The 16,988-nt window shown below is 43.1% G+C and overlaps 1 protein-coding gene across 14 annotated transcripts in view; it reads left to right on the forward strand.

Annotated features, from left to right (window-relative positions):
• LOC110523649 (guanine nucleotide exchange factor VAV2) overlaps positions 1–11,594 on the forward strand; it is a 242,212-nt gene extending 230,618 nt beyond the window's left edge. For 2 of the 14 annotated variants that reach the window (XM_036977309.1, XM_036977312.1), the window contains 17 exons: positions 414–502; positions 647–779; positions 1,134–1,148; positions 2,209–2,318; positions 2,425–2,526; positions 3,983–4,071; positions 4,258–4,271; positions 4,475–4,496; positions 4,817–4,944; positions 5,085–5,156; positions 5,242–5,306; positions 5,763–5,879; positions 6,340–6,427; positions 6,525–6,666; positions 7,534–7,620; positions 9,054–9,208; positions 9,522–11,594. In XM_036977309.1, coding sequence (XP_036833204.1) covers positions 414–502; positions 647–779; positions 1,134–1,148; positions 2,209–2,318; positions 2,425–2,526; positions 3,983–4,071; positions 4,258–4,271; positions 4,475–4,496; positions 4,817–4,944; positions 5,085–5,156; positions 5,242–5,306; positions 5,763–5,879; positions 6,340–6,427; positions 6,525–6,666; positions 7,534–7,620; positions 9,054–9,208; positions 9,522–9,569 — 1,476 coding nt within the window. In that variant the 3' untranslated portion in view covers positions 9,570–11,594. Of the gene's footprint in view, positions 1–413; positions 503–646; positions 780–1,133; positions 1,149–2,208; positions 2,319–2,424; positions 2,527–3,982; positions 4,072–4,257; positions 4,272–4,474; positions 4,497–4,816; positions 4,945–5,084; positions 5,157–5,241; positions 5,307–5,762; positions 5,880–6,339; positions 6,428–6,524; positions 6,667–7,530; positions 7,621–9,053; positions 9,209–9,521 lie in introns of all 14 variants that reach the window. The other 12 variants (XM_036977315.1, XM_036977316.1, XM_036977311.1 and 9 more) reach the window with 11 other exon arrangements.
• Positions 11,595–16,988: the final 5,394 nt, after the last annotated feature.

Consider the following 16,988-nt stretch of genomic DNA (forward strand, 5'->3'; position numbering starts at 1 on the left):
TAGGGATAGAGAGCCACAGGCTGCTACTTCAGATATGTCTACACGTCTGTATGCCCATTGTATCCCGGACAAGATGTCAGATCTAATGACACATTCTGAAGGGGGTCATACGGTCAGAGGTGGAATACTCATGAATGTCAATGTTATGATAGCATAATTAAATGACACTCACATTTCCCATTTGGACATCTTGATGTTTAATATATCATAAGTCAGTTCAGCGCCTTGGGCGAAACTTAATTCAATGAGATTTAACCAGGTTAGATGAATAATTAATAACACTGAGTAAAGTACACAACAGTGTGCTGCTCTCTCATCCATACCTACTGTTTATACTACCACTCTTATTGACCACTGGGGAAACCCGAGATGTACAGCATCAGATTAACACTGGCATGTGTATGTGGCCTAAGCAGCAGGTCAAACTGGAGGAGTATGGCAGGCCAAAGATAGATGGAGAGCTCAAGGTGTCCTCCATAGTCAACCGAACAAAGCAGGACCGGTGAGTAGTCAAGCTTCGTTATGAAAGCCAGACTTACTGAATGTGTGGTACTGAGGGAATGTGGTAATGAGGTCATAAGCAGACTTAGTATTGGAGAACACGTGTTCAGCGCACTAACAGGTGTTTTACGCTTCGTTTCCCAAGGTACATATTCCTGTTTGATAAAGTGGTCATAGTGTGCAAGCGGAAAGGCTACTGCTATGAACTGAAGGAGATCATTGAGCTGCAGTCGTACAAAATGTCTGACGACCCCATGAACAACAGGGACATGAAGAAGGTAGGCAGCAGCGTTGAGCACTTTAAAACGAGGGACGCACAATTTCCCTCAACAGCCTGCTGAAGGGACACGCTCAGCCCAGGTTCTGCAATATTTTAGTAAAGATTACAAATGGTGTCCTTGAGGTAGAATTGCGGTGACGGTAATTTCAGATAAGCGAGCTCATGTGTAATGCATTAAAGTGTCAGATCTGTATGCATTGTGCAAGCCTATGCTCTGAAGAACATGTACATGAAATGAATACTGCTGTGTGCATTTTCCACCAATCTAACAATTCTTTTGAATCTGCATGTGTGGTCGTGTGCATGTGTAACTGGGTCTTCTCTGGTGTGTTTCTCTTTGCATGCTTACCAGTCGAGTGGAAAAATGGTAAGCTGAAGCAATCCTTAACTCATCTTCTCATTGCAGCTAGTGTGTGTGTGTGTGTGTGGTTGGTGTTGGGTCATGCCATGATTGCATGTGCACCCACTGGCTATGTGATTCTCTTACGCTTTTGTCAGATGCATTCCCAAGCATGAACAGTATCTCTTGGTTAGCTCCAAAGGGAATGTGTAGGTTATAAAAATGACATTTTATTAGTATACATCATTGTGTAGGTGAAGTTGTTACAACCCTCCCAAAAGTCCGTCCCCACCCAGTGGTGTAAAGTAAAATAATTTAAAGTCGTTTTTTGGAGTACCTGTACTATTTATAGATTTTTAAAATTTTTACTTTTACTTTACTAAATAAATTTTAGGGCTCCCGAGTGGGGCGGTGGTCTCAGACACTGCATCTCAGTGCAAGAGGCGTCACTGCAGTCCCTGGTTCGAATCCAGACTGCATCACATCCGGCTGTGATTGGGAGTCCCATAGGGCGGCGCACAATTGGCACAGCGTCGTCCGGGTTTGGCCGGAGTAGGGCGTCATTATAAATAAGAATTTGTTCTTAACTGACTTGCCTAGTTAAATAAAGGTTACATTTTTTAAAATCCTGAAGAAAATAATGTACTTTATACTCCATACATTTTCTCTGACATCCAAATGTACTCGTTAAATTTTGAATGGCTAGCAGAACAGGAAAATGGTCCAATTCACACAGTTATCAAGAGAACATTCCTGGTCATCCCTACTATCGCCGGCGGATTTACTAAACACACATGCTTTGTTTGTAAATTATTCAATTAAAAAAACAAAAAATTGTGCCATCTGGTTTGCTTAATAAAAGGAATTTGAAATGATTTATACTTTTGAAACTCAAGTATATTTAAAACCAAATACTTCTAGACATTTACTCAAGTAGTATTTTGATGGATGACTGTCACTTTTACTTGAGTCATTTTCTATATGACAATTGGTTACTTTCCCCACCACTGCTCTCCTCCACTCTCTCCATCAATGCCTCTGTTTCTTTCTTTCCTCCATCGCTTCCTCATCCTCTCTTTCTCTGCAGTGGTCCTATGGCTTCTACCTGATCCACCTGCAAGGGAAGCAGGGTTTCCAGTTCTTCTGTAAAACAGAGGACACCAAGAGGAAATGGATGGAGCAGTTTGAGATGGCCATGTGAGTACAGTAGTAGGTCTACTGTAGCAATATACATCACCGTGGATCTTTTAGACGAATCAGATCCATTTCAAACTCGCTATGTGTATTTCCTCCAATCCTGAAGGTCAAACATCAAGCCGGAGAAAGCCACGGCCAATCAGCACAACTTCCAGATGCACACGTTTGAGAAGGACACCAACTGCCGAGCCTGCAAGATGCTGCTGAGGTGAGACTTGGAAAAAGCCGCAGGGACTCCTGCTTATGTACCTGTACACCTACATCAGATCGTTCACGTGGCCTAATCATGCGCTTTGTTGACGGAAGACATCACTGTTTTTCAATGGGATGTTAGTGGTACTTACTGATGCCACACACTTAATGTGTTATGCAGTCTTTTGAGGCTGCCAGCCTCAATAAACTCCCTGAATGACAAATCAGTCAGCCTTTGCGCCTGTTTGATTTGACTGACAGCTAAAACATGCACGTACACTTTTCCAAAGCCAACCAATACAGTCGGCATGCGTCTAGGTTGACGATGTGAGGACATTTGGAGACGCAGGAAACACACACCTGTTTAGGCGAGGTGCTGGCTAGCGGAGTGGAACACGTGGAAAAGAAAAGGAGAGCCTCACACTCTAGGAGCTCAGATGCAATAATGTAATAACCTAATAACCAGCGTCTTCATCAGGGACAATGTGAGTGCAGCTCTAGAACTACGCTGTGAAGCGTACCACTATCACTGCCACTACCACACTACCACCTCTGTTACAGTGGCTGTCTACACTCTATACTTGATGCAATATATTGACCCAAAAACGGCATAGTAGCTGCACTGACCTACATTCCCTCCCCGTCTTGTGGAAAGGACCAGTGTCCTGCTACCACTAGCTGCTAACTGTATAATTGCATCAGTAGCCCCAGTGTATCAGCCTGTGATGTATGGTGTTGGCTATTGGACATGGCAGTGTATACACTGTATTTTACATAGCGCAAGAAGTAATCCACTTAAAAAAGAGTGGACTGCTTACGGATGTAGTAACAGAACATTGAATTCATGTCTATTTAGCCAAGGCTTTTATTTGGGTTAACACAAGTACACAGTGTGGCGCCACACAGGAATCAAACCTGAAGCTTTTGGAACAACAGTGTATACTAGGAAAGTACTAGCACAGAATCACATACGGTGCATGTTGTTTATTTTTTTTCAGAGTGGTGTTTTGATAAAGACCTGTCCTAGCTGGTCAGGGTTTGGAATGTGTATCTCTCTGTGTATCTCACTCTCTATATCTCTCTCTCTCTGTGTATCTCACTATCTCTCTCTCTCTGTGTATCTCACTCTCTCTATCTCTTTCTCTCTCTGTATCTCACTCTATCTCTCTCTCTGTGTATCTCACTCTATCTCTCTCTGTGTATCTCACTCTCTCTCTCTGTATCTCACTCTCTCTATTTCTCTCTCTGTGTGTATCTCTCTCTCTCTATATATATATATATATATCTGTGTATCTCACTCTCTCTATCTGTGTATCTCACTCTCTCTATCTCGCTATCTGTTTATCTCACTCTCTCTCTCTCTCTCTCTCTCTCTCTCTCTCTCTCTCTCTCGCTCTCTCTCTCTCTCTGTATCTCACTCTCTCTGTATCTCTCACTCTCTATCTCTCGCTCTCTCTCTCTCTCTCTCCCAGGGGGATATTCTACCAGGGGTATTACTGTTCCCATTGTGGGACTGGAGCGCACAAAGAGTGTCTAGAGTGCATCACCATCTGTAAAATAAGTAGGTTTCTCCACCCTCTACTTAACACTTATTCATTACAGTGGTACTACAGAGATATAAGAGGAACTTAAAGTGAAGTGTTACTGACCAGTTTCCCTAGATACAGACAGTTCTATGGGACATGCATAACTAGTGAGTTGTACCATTTAGGTGACCATCTGCTCTTTCTCTCTCACATTTTTTCAGATCCACTCGACACAGTGAGTGTTTCACCCTCCCTTAGACATTCAGATGTATCACCTTTTGAAGAATGAAATCTATTGTTTGATGAATTAATTACCATTTTGTTGCTGTATTGGTAACTGATTGATTAATCTGTTTGGTTGTGTAGAACATGAATACTATTAGCTCTTAGAGCTCCCTAATCTTGACACTGTTGCTGTGTTTATCCTTCCCCTTTCAGGAACCTGGACTACCGCCATCCGGTAGGAATGCTGTTCGTACAGGAAATCATATAGCACAGTGTAATTAATGTTAGTCAGTCAGGAGAGCTACAATGTACAGTAGACGTTGATAAAGATTGCTCTCAAGCTGTCAAACCTACTTGAAGTTGGCTGGAATGTGGAGTAGAGCTACAGCTCTCTGCTGCTCTCTAGTGGAAGACTACAATGCAAGAGCTGATTGAGTATACTAACACAAGTGATGGAAGTGTTGAAATGTTATATGGAGAATTCTGTGCAGTCTCAATAGTCCAAGTGAAGAGTGTTCAGCTCATCTAACTGTATGCATTTTATCCTGGCTCCAGGTCCCAAAATGGTGGCAGTGAGGAACTATCACGGGATGCCTGTTCCTCCAGGGAAGCCTCCACTCTCCTTCCAGACAGGCGACTTCATCGAGCTGCTGAAGGGGGAACCTGACACCACCTGGTGGGAGGTAAAATCACTCCCTCCCCCCTATAAATAGTGACTATAGGTTACACATACACATTCTGATGAGCATGCCCAATGTGCTCCTACATCCAGCCATAGCAACACAGTTGTTGTATATCGACACCTAGTGTCTCTCTCTCCCAGGGAAGGCTTATCCAAACCCAGAAGAGTGGCTTCTTTCCTAACAACTGTGTAAAGCCTTGTTTGGACCCCAAGGTAAAGGACCCCTCACATACACATTCACTCACTCATGACTCTATTTATGAAATCTCTAATGCTGATTTTGTGGTTGTCACCACAGCCTTTGTTCCAGTCCTTCCCCAGCCGGCAGCCCTCAAGGGAAACAGACTACTATGCATACCCGTGGTACGACCCTTCACAGACATTTCAAAAGTTGTGATATTCAGTCTAGTTTGCAAGTACCCCTCTCCTCATTTCTCTGTAGTAAATACATTGTATTACTGTGGTATTACTCTGTTAGGACAGTGTATTACTACATTAGGACAGCACATTACTATGTTAGGACAGCGTATTACTACGTTAGGACAGTGTATTACTATGTTAGGACAGCGTATTACTATGTTAGGACAGTGTATTACTATGTTAGGACAGTGTATTACTATGTTAGGACAGCGTATTACTATGTTAAAACAGTGTATTACTATGTTAGGACAGTGTATTACTATGTTAGGACAGCGTATTACTATGTTAGGACAGTGTATTACTATGTTAGGACAGCGTATTACTATGTTAGGACAGTGTATTACTATGTATTTTCTAAAGTCCATCAGTGACCTGTGTTCCCCCTCAACGTCCCGTCAGGTTTGCTGGCAACATGGAGCGGACACAGGCTGACAACCTGTTGAAGTCCCACAGCAGTGGGACATACCTGATCAGAGAGAGGACTGCTGAGGCAGAGAGGTTCGCCATCAGCATCAAGTTAGTGTTTACCCTGATTTACCCTAACAAAGAAAAATCAGAGAAGACTTATCTTTCTCAGTAACACTAACAAACCCCCCATTCCTTCACGTATTTTATAGTGAAAGCCACATTCATATCGAAATGGATATTTGTTGTGTACACTACCAGGACGTTGTCATACAGTTTGTGATGCCATTGGAGTGAGTTAGACCATGCCCTGTGGACATGTGCAATTGTGTATGTCTCCACATGCATCTGAGTGACTGGCTGCAACTGCAGCAAGGAGAGGGGAAATAACAATTTATTTTGTAGAGATTTCTATTAAGTAAACTATATTAGGCTTACACACAGTAATAATGAAAAGCTCCACACATGACCCACTGTGTTCCTGTTCCCGTGTCCACCTCTAATGCCCACGATGTCAGCTCCCACCTCTGTGAATCTTCTGCGGTCACTGCAGTACTTTTGTCTCCAATAGGTTCAATGATGAAGTAAAGCACATTAAAGTCATTGAGAAAGACAGCTGGATCCACATCACTGAGGCTAAGAAGTTTGAGAGTCTACTGGTAAGAAAGCTTTCATCAATCTGTCACATAATGTCACATACTATTTGTAATGCTTATATGGTCAATGAACGTCTTTCTCTTGTGCTTTGTCTGGCAGGAGTTGGTGGAGTACTATCAGTCTCATTCGCTGAAGGAGAGTTTCAAGCTGCTAGACACAACATTACGATATCCCTACAAATCTAGAGAACGGGGGCCGGCTTCGCGGGCCAGCACTCGCTCTCCAGGTGAGCCCATCCCTGGTGAGACTCCCTCCTCTCTCTTCCTCTTCTGTCTGCCAATACCACAGATGCACACATAGGAGACATCCCTATTCAGTCAATCCATGCCTTCATCCAGAGTCTTCACTGCACAGAGTTAACTGAGAGGGGGCAGGCTGCTGGTTTGTTTCTCTACCCGCCTCTCTCCTCCCAGAACAGGAAACACCCAGCCAGGCCAGTCACCCTGCAAGGCTCTGTCCCTCCCATAGTCACCACCTCCCCTGACCCATGCAGCCAGCCAGAGGGAGGAAGGCTGGGACTCCTGGCAGCTGTCTCAGGCCCTGGGCTGGCTGACTGGCTGGCTGGGTGTCAGGCCAGCTGAATGGGCTTTGTTGAACACCCTCAATCATTAGATGTATAATAAATGATTCTGCCCTGCTCTCTGCTCTGGCCAGACTCCCACACTGATCTGCCTTTGTTTGCTCCCTCTCCAGCCAGGCCCAATTGGCACCAACAACACATTTTCCCCCCTCCATTTTTCTGGTCAGCGTGTGGAAATGGATGGAGACAATGGGCTTGGTGATCTGTGTGTGTGGGTTGGAGGGGTTGGAAGGGGTGGAGTCTAGGGGAGAGAACAAGAGGATACAGCGCCTCTGGCGGATTGGACATTTGTCATGGTTGGTTTTTCAGTGTGTGAGGCATGGGTATAGATTGGGAGTAGTGTTTTTTTCTCTTGATTTAGGCTTGTTTTTCCATGGGGGACAAAGCCCTATGTATGTGTTGGCCACCTTGATCTCTGGCCAGCCATTACATTCTCCCTAATGAGTTTTCTCTTTTCTTTTATTTCTTCTCTCTTTCTTTCTTTTCTCCTCTTTCCCCTTTTCCCTCTTCCACTGCCTGTCTCAGCAGCCATTGGTGCTTCCTACAACTTCTCCTTCCTCAGTCCTCAGGGTCTCAACTTCTCCTCCTCTCAGAGCTCAGCCCCCTTCTGGTCAGGTACTCTCCTCCTTCTCTTCAAGTCTTCTTCTTCTTCCCTCTGAACTCTAGAAAGCAAGCCACCTCTCCTCTCCTCTCACATCCCTTTTCCTCCCATATTCTGTCATAGCTGTCAAATGTTCTCCTCTCGGTTGTCATGTGTCATCACTGTAAAAGCATGAGGTTTTCACCCATTACATTGATAGGAGCATATATTGAGTGTGCGACTTTCTTTCTTAGTTTGTTTGTGTCGTTGATGTGCCAATATTGAAAAGGCATTGAATTAACAGCAGAGAACATTGCAGAGGCCCAACTTACTGTACGTACAGAGACTGGGGAACCTATAGTTTTATTACATGAACAGACTCCTCCTTTGTTGCAGGTCTATGGGAGGGGGTAATATAATGTATAGATAATGTATTTAACAGAGATCCTAATGATTATTGTGTGATATTGATATTATCAACAGAGCAGATAAAAAGAGATGAAGACAAAGACAAGTTTGTGTCTTGCTGGAATATTTTGCCTTAGTTGTCATGGTGATGCCTTGAGGGCGTACAGGAGTGTGTGACTTTCTTTCTTTCTTTTATTGTGTCACCAATGTGACATCATTAGGTAGAGCATTGAATTAACTCATTTATTTAGAATATAAAACTTAAGTAACTGGGTCAAGGGGTAAAGAACCCATCTTAAATTTCAAGTTTTAATGTCACGTGCACAAGTACAGTGAAATGCCTTTCTTGCCAGCTCCAAACCCAACGATGCAGTAATCAATATCAATGTAGCACGAAAAATATCACAAGGTAGAACAAAAACACACAATAAATAAATTAAAAAAATATGAAAAAATCCTCATGCCCAATCCTCTCCTCCAACCCTAATCTCCACTACTGTCTGTAAATGTTCTGCACTGTAGGATCTGTAAGTTACCTGTGGAACACCAATGTGTCCAATCCTCTCCTCCAACCCTAATCTCCACTACTGTCTGTAAATGTTCTGCACTGTAGGATCTGTAAGTCACCTGTGGAACACCAATGTGTCCAATCCTCTCCTCCAACCCTAATCTCCACTACTGTCTGTAAATGTTCTGCACTGTAGGATCTGTAAGTCACCTGTGGAACACCAATGTGTCCAATCCTCTCCTCCAACCCTAATCTCCACTACTGTCTGTAAATGTTCTGCACTGTAGGATCTGTAAGTTACCTGTGGAACACCAATGTGTCCAATCCTCTCCTCCAACCCTAATCTCCACTACTGTCTGTAAATGTTCTGCACTATAGGATCTGTAAGTCACCTGTGGAACACCAATGTGTCCAATCCTCTCCTCCAACCCTAATCTCCACTACTGTCTGTAAATGTTCTGCACTGTAGGATCTGTAAGTCACCTGTGGAACACCAATGTGTCTGCTCTCTCTGACACTGTTATCCCACGGACTCTGATGTCATTGTTGCAGTTTTCACACCGAGGGTGGTCAGCACAGCGGTGGCCAGGTACAATTTTGCAGCACGGGACATGAGGGAGCTGTCACTCAGAGAAGGAGACATTGTCAAGATCTACAGCAAGATCGGAGGAGACCAGGGCTGGTGGAAGGGAGAGGCCAATGGCAGGGTGAGTGAGAACCAATATAGCAGGGGCGTAAGATATGGTATTCATGTTATTACAATGTTGTTACAATAATAATTGCTGTGTGGTTACACAGGTAAGAGAGCAATGTAATGTAAAGTGTAACCTCAAAGTGAAGTCTGCAATGTTAACACCTAATTCATCATTTGCCCCTCTGAAATCTAGAAGCCTTTCTTTAGGCTACAGTATTAGATCATTTTATTTATTTATTTTTGTACTATTCACCCTTTTTGTCACCACAATTTTGTGATTTTTGACAGGTTTCTGTTCTCATTGCTGTGTGTGTCTGACATTTTAGATTGGCTGGTTTCCTTCAACATATGTTGACGAAGAAGGAGTTCAGTGAGGTTCTGATGTCACCACGGCTCCTGTCCAATCACATCACACCTCGCTCCACAGTCCTCAGAAAGGACTAGTTGGTTTCCAGGGAAACACCATGTGGAATACTTTTTTGCTGGATACTGATTTTGCAGTGAACAACGTTTCTATTCCGGTTTTCTTCCTACGCATCGGCTTTGCTTATGTTGTTTTTTTGTAAGATCTTGTCCTGTTTGATCTCTGTGAGGAAAAACTGGATTCCAGTCTGTCTGCCTCTGGTTGTTCTGAGGGGGCTGACATGAACTGAGAAACATTGCAGAGAGAGGCCCAACATTCTCTACGTACAGAGACTGGGGAACCTATAGTTTTATTACATGAACAGACTCCTCCTTTGTTGCAGGTCTATGGGAGGGGGTAATATAATGTATAGATAATTTATTTAACAGAGATCCTAACGATTAATGTGTGAAATGGATATTAGCAACACAGCAGAGAAAAAGAGATGAAGAAAAATACAGATTTGTGTCTCTTTGCTGAAGATTTTGCCTTAGTTGTCATGGTGATGCCTTGAGGGCGTAAACAAGAGGTAGACAGAGAAACGCCAGGATTCGTTTGTCTTGCACACACACACACACTCACTTGCCCTGACCACTATAACATTATGGTGCCTTTTGAAGTGTGGTTAATACTCACAGGATTCGTCAGTTATGGTCCATGGACCACCGCCAGCTTACAGTCGAGCTCTACCCGTCCAACCTCTACTGCAGAGTGCACTATGGATGGAGAAGAAGAAGGAAGGGGGGAGGTGCAACATTTGGGACACAGCTCCAGTCCTTAACCCTCTGTTCATTCATTCAACCCCCTTTTCATCTGAAGACAGACAGACAGTGCCCTCAGAAGCATTGCACTAGAGTTGGGGAACTGTTCCTGACGCAGCCAAAAAAGAACAGTGACTCACCGTGGGGTGTAATGGCAGGTAGAATGGGTGTACAGATAGAAGGTTCACATCAGTCTCAGCACTTTAAGTCTATGGGTACTCCTCGCAATCAACAGGGGGCAAAAAAGGGAAATTTAAGTCAGTCTAACCCTCACCTAATGCACTGAATATCTATCTTGGTGTTCAACATTTTTGTTGGTTTTATTTTGTTTTATTTAGTAAAAGACCAAACTTTACTTGCTAAAAACTGGACCAACCGTAATTATTTTAAAGCCAAATGCAACTTATTTTTTAAATTAATTTCCGCATGAACTTCAACCTAGAGATTTTTATTATCAATTTGGTTGTACCTTGCCTTATTAACAGATGGACACATGGTCCTGGGATTTTAGGAAGTTTAAAATGTTGAAAATTCTCTGAATTTTATTTTTGGTGCTGTGGTGTCTGGTGAGGTAATATGGCAGCTCCATGAATTACTCAGAATCAAAAAGTCAACATCATTATGATGATCTACCTGAAAATAATATGTCACAATATAAATATATTGAATGCAGTCATACACTTTCTAGCTCCAAGGGGAAAGTGCACCAGATTGAATCTAGCCTACAGTGCAGAAAGCCACACTGGATCATTGACTGACCACATCCATGTAATCAGCTATTGAAGATAAAGATGGCTGCCATATTCTCTGGTTTCCTAACCCATCCCAGGTCAGTTGTCAACCCCAAGTACCCTCAATAATCGACTGACCAGGTGATTCAAACAGTGACATTGGCTGAAAAACTAAGACTGATGTGGTGGAAGAGGAAAGAGTACTGTAGGTTTCTGATCGTATGTGACTATGTTGTGTGTATTCCCACTACTCCCAAACATAACTCCTGACACCTAAGATAGGAAGGGTTGATTTTGGGGGGAGTACATGTTGGCTAAGGGGGGGGGACTACTTAGTCGCTGTTTGTGTTGTGGAGAAAACTCAATGCATGTGGTTATAGATATTTCAACTCCTATCAGTACATCCTCAAAAAAATAACTTAATAGTGTACATTTTTCTTTGAATGGTTGAGTATTTCCAAAATGTGGTCTATCATGAAATAAATATTTCTCTTTTTGCCTACATTTGATGTTACTGTTTCTATTTATGGAATTGTTTTATGAGTTACTTAATTTTTTATTGATATTTTTTTCAAACAAAGCCTTACAAAGCCCTGTAAAATACCCAATACTTTCGAACGTAAGGTGAACAAGATGGTGGCGACAAACATGGTCGCCCTGTTTCTAGCTCCTAGACAACTTTGCAGTATTTTTCTTGATGTTGTAGTTGTTGTTATTAGGTACATTATTTGCTCAGAACATTATTACCTACAGTCACTCACCAGCTTTTCGACCAGAAATGTGACTTTCCTGAATCTGATCCTTTTGTTTGAACTTTTGTTTGAACTGAATGCAATTTTATTCATCCCAGCAGCCGCTCCAAGACGCTGATGCCGGAGAAGAGGATTAAGGTCTGGTCTCCTAGTCAGACTCCGACTGCTTGCATACCTCCACCACTTCCAAGTACTCCCTAACCATCAGTCCCTGGACAATAAAGTAGACGGGCTCAGGGCGAGGATCTCTGTCTAGAGAGACATCAGGGACCATAACAGATTCTGTTTTACGAAATCATGGCTCTCTCCGGATATACTGTCCCCATCCATTCAGCAAGCGGGGTTCTCCATCCATTGTGTGGACAGGAAGAAAGAATAAATGATAATAAAGGAAATCTGAGGAAAATGCTAACAAAGTTCGATCAACACATCTCCTGTGCTACTCGCGCATCGAGATCACTGGACCATTGCTACACTCACTACTGGGATGGCTACTAGGCCCTCCACCACCCTCCCTTCGGAAAATCAGATTGCCTCCATTTTTCTCCTCCCCTCCTATAAGCAAAAACTTTAACAGGATCTACCCGTGGTAAGGACTTTTCAACGTTGGTCTAACCAATCGGAATCTATGCTTCAAGATAGTTTTGATCACGCTGACTTTTAAATGTTCCGGGTTGCCTCTGAGAATAGTATTGACATACACTGACTCAGTGACGGAGTTCATCAGGAAGTGCATAGAGGATGTTATTCCCACTGTGACAATGACAACTTATACTTTTTGACTGTATGTTTTAATTTATTGTAAAAAAAATAAAAAAAGGAATATATATATATATATATATATATATATATATATATATATATATATATATATATATATATATATATATATATAAAGTTGAAGTCGGAAGTTTACATACACCTTAGCCAAATACATTTAAATTCAGTTTTTCACAATTCCTGACATTTAATCCTAGTAAATATTCCCTGTTTTAGGTCAGTTAGGATCACAACTTTATTTAAAAAATGTGAAATGTCAGAATAATAGGATTTAGGATTTATTTCAGCTTTTCTTTCTTTCATCACATTCCCAGTGGGTCAGAAATGTACATACACTCAATTAGTATTTGGTAGCATTGTCTTTAAATTGTTTAACTTGGGCCAAATGTTTTGGGTAGCGTCCCACAATAAGTTGGGTTAATTTTGGCCCATTCCTCCTGACAGTGCTGGTGTAACTGAGTCTGATTTGAAGGCCTCCTTGCTCTCACATGCTTTTTCAATTCTGGATTAAAATGTTCTATATCATTGAAGTCAGGGCTTTGTGATGGTCACTCCAATACCTTGACTTTGTTGTCCTTAAGCTATTTTCCAAAACTTTGGGGTATGCTTGGTGTTTGCGACCAAGCTTTCACTTCCTGACTGATGTCTTGAGATGTTGCTTCAATATATCCACATAATTTCCCTTCTCATGATGCTATCTATTTTGCAAAGTGCACCAGTCCCTACTGCAGCAAAGCACCGCCACAACATGATGCTGCCACCCCCGTGCTTCACGGTTGGGATGGTGTTCTTCGGCTTGCAAGCCTCCCCCGTTTTTCTCCAAACACAACAATGGTCATTACGGCCAAACCGTCTATTTTTGTTTCATCAGATCAGAGGACATTTCTCCAAAAAGTACGATTTTTGTCCCCATGTGCAGTTGCGAATCAAATTGCTTCTTCCTTGCTGAGCGGCCTTTCAGGTTATGTCAATATAGGACTCGTTTTACTGTGGATATAGATACTTATGTACCTGTTTCCTCCAGCATCTTCACAAGGTCCTTTGCTGTTGTTCTGGGATTGATTGACACTTTTCGCACCGAAGTACGTTCATCTCTAGGAGAGAATGCGTCTCCTTCCTGAGCAGTATGCCAGTTGCGTGGTCCCATGGTGTTTATACTTGCGTACTATTGTTTGTACAGATGAATGTGGTACCTTCAGGTGTTTGGAAATTGCTCCCAAGGATGAACCAGACTTGTGGAGGTCTTGGCTGATTTATTTTTGATATTCCCATGATGTCAAGCAAAGAGGCACTGAGTTTGAAGGTAGGCCTTGAAATACATCCACATGTACACCTCCTGTTGACTCAAATTATGTCAATTAGCCTACCAGAATCTTCTGAACCCATGACATCATTTTCTGGAATTTTCTAAGCTGTTTAAATGCACAGTCAACTTAGTGTATGTAAACTTCTGACCCACTGGAATTGTGATACAGTGAATTATAACTGAAATAATCTGTCTGTAAACAATTTTTGGAAAAATGACTGGTGTCATGCACAAAGTAGATGTCCTAACCGACTTGCCAAAACTATAGTTTGTTAACAAGACATTTGTGGAGTGGTTGAAAAACGAGTTTTAATGACTCCAACCTAAGTGTATGTAAACTTCCGACTTCAACTGTATACTGTATATACACTACCGTTCAAAAGTTTGAGGTCACTTAGAAATGTCATTTTTTTAAAGAAAAGCCAGGCAATCAAAGAGGCAAAACAACAGTACAGGGACAAGTTAAACACCTTCTTCGCCCACTACGAGGAAAACACAGAGCGGCCGATGCAGGCCACCACCACTCACAAGCTCTTGTTTTCCGTGGCCGACATGAGTAAGATATTTAAGCTTGTTAACCCTCGCAAGGATGTTGGCCTAGACAGCATCCCAAGCTGTGTCCTCAGCGCATGTGCAGACCAGTTGGCTGGAGTATTTACGGACATATTCAATCTTTCCCTATCCCAGTCTGTTGTCCCCACTTGCATCAAGATGTCCACCATTGTTCCTGTACCCAAGAAAATTAAGGTAACTGAAATAAATTACTATAGTGAGTAGCACTCACTTCTGTCATCATGAAGTGCTGTGAAGGCTAGTTAAGGATTATACCACCTCCACCTTACACACCTCCATGGATGACGCAATTGACATCTCACTGCACACTGCCGTATCCCATCTGAACAGGAGGAATACTTATGTAAAAATGCTGTTCATCGACTCATCTCAGTCTTCAACACCATAATGCCCTCCAAGCTCATCAATAAGCTTGGGGCCCTGGGTCTGAACCCCGCCCTGTGCAACTGGATATTGGACATCCTGACGGGCCGCCCCCAGGTGGGGAAGGTAGGAAACAACACCTCCACCACGCTGATCCTCAACACAGGTGTCCCACAAGGGTGCGTGCTTAGCACCCTCCCGTACTCCCTGTTCAGCCATGACTGCCTGGCCATGCACGTCTCCAAGTCAATCATCAAGTTTTCTGATGACACAATTGTGGTAGGTAAGACAGCCTACAGGGAGGAGGTGAGGGCCGTGGCAGAGTGGTGCCAGGAAAATAACCTCTCCCTTAACATCAACAAAATAAAGGAGTTGATTGTAGACTTCAGGAGACAGCAGAGGGAGCACGCCCCCATCCACATCGATGGGGCTTGCAGTGGAGATGGTGAAAAGAATCAAGTTTCTCTGATCAATGACAACTTGAAATGTTCCATCCACACAGACAGGAGGCTGAAGAAATTTGGCTTGGCCCCTAAGACCCTCACAAACGTCTACAGATGCACCATTGAGAGCATTGTGTCTGGCTGTATCACCATATGCTACAGCAATTGCACCATCCACAACCGCAGGGCTCTCCGGAGGGTGGTACGGTAATCCCAACACATCACCGGGGCTTACCACACCAAGGACCTCAGTCACCCGAGCCACGGCCTGTTCACCTTACCACCCTCTAGAAGGCAGTTACTGTTACTAGCCGGCTATCACCTGATACTCTACCCTGCACCTTAGAGACTGCTGCCCTCTGTACATAGTCATTGACACTGGTCAATTTAATAATAATGTTCACATACTGTTTTACCCACTTCATATGTGTATACCGCATTCTAGTCCAGGATCGTCCTATATAACTACTGCTGTACATACCTTTCCTATTCAAATACAGTCCATACTGTCTATACACACCATTATATACATATGCACAAATCAGAGGGAAATGGGATGTCTTATAGGCTCCATCTTGTGGACATCTGCTGACACAACAACTGGTGAGCAGCTGTTAGCATTGAACGTGAGAATACAACATCTGGGTCACTGGCGTAGCACCAGCAACACGTCATAAACCATTAAAGAAATGTTTAGAATTATAGTAAAATGCGCAAATAGGCAAGATGGTATAGAGTACAGTATATACATATGAGATGAGTAATGTAGGGTATATAAACATAAAGTGGCATAGTTTAAAGTGGCTAGTGATACATGTATTACATAAAGATGGCTAGATGCAGCAGTTTAAATGAGTACAGTATACACATATGCATATACATATGAGATGAGTAATGTAGGGTATGTAAACATTATATTAAGTGGCATTGTTTAAAGTGGCTAGTGATACATTTTTACATCAATTTCCATCAATTCCCATTATTAAAGTGGCTGGAGTTGAGTCGGTATGTTGGCAGCAGCCACTCAATGTTAGTGGTGGCTGTTTAAAAGTCTGATGGCCTTGAGATAGAAGCTGTTTTTCAGTCTCTCAGTCCCAGCTTTGATGCACCTGTACTGACCTTGCCTTCTGGATAATAGCGGGGTGAACAGGCAGTGGCTCGGGTGGTTGTTGTCCTTGATGATCTTTATGGCCTTCCTGTGACATCGGGTGGCGTAGGTGTCCTGGAGGGCAGGTAGTTTGACCCCGGTGATGCGTTGTGCAGACCTCACTACCCTCTGGAGAGCCTTGCCGTTGTGGGCGGAGCAGTTGCCGTACCAGGCGGTGATACAGCCCGACAGGATGCTCTCGATTGTGCATCTGTAGAAGTTTGTGAGTGCTTTTGATGACAAGCCGAATTTGTTCAGCCTCCTGAGGTTGAAGAGGCGCTGCTGCGCCTTCATCACAACGCTGTCTGTGTGGTTGGACCAATTCAGTTTGTCCGTGATGTGTACACTGTGAAACTTAAAACTTTCCACGTTCTCCACTGCCACCTTCTCCACTGCTGTCCTGTCGATGTGGATATGCTGTTTCCTGAAGTCCACGGTCATCTCCTTTGTTTTGTTGGCATTGAGAGGTTGTTTTCCTGACACCACACTCTGAGTGCCCTCACCTCCTCCCTTTAGTCTGTCTCGCCGTTGCTG

This window comes from Oncorhynchus mykiss, chromosome 5 (genome assembly GCF_013265735.2).
Source record: "Oncorhynchus mykiss isolate Arlee chromosome 5, USDA_OmykA_1.1, whole genome shotgun sequence".
Classification (NCBI taxonomy): domain Eukaryota; kingdom Metazoa; phylum Chordata; class Actinopteri; order Salmoniformes; family Salmonidae; genus Oncorhynchus; species Oncorhynchus mykiss.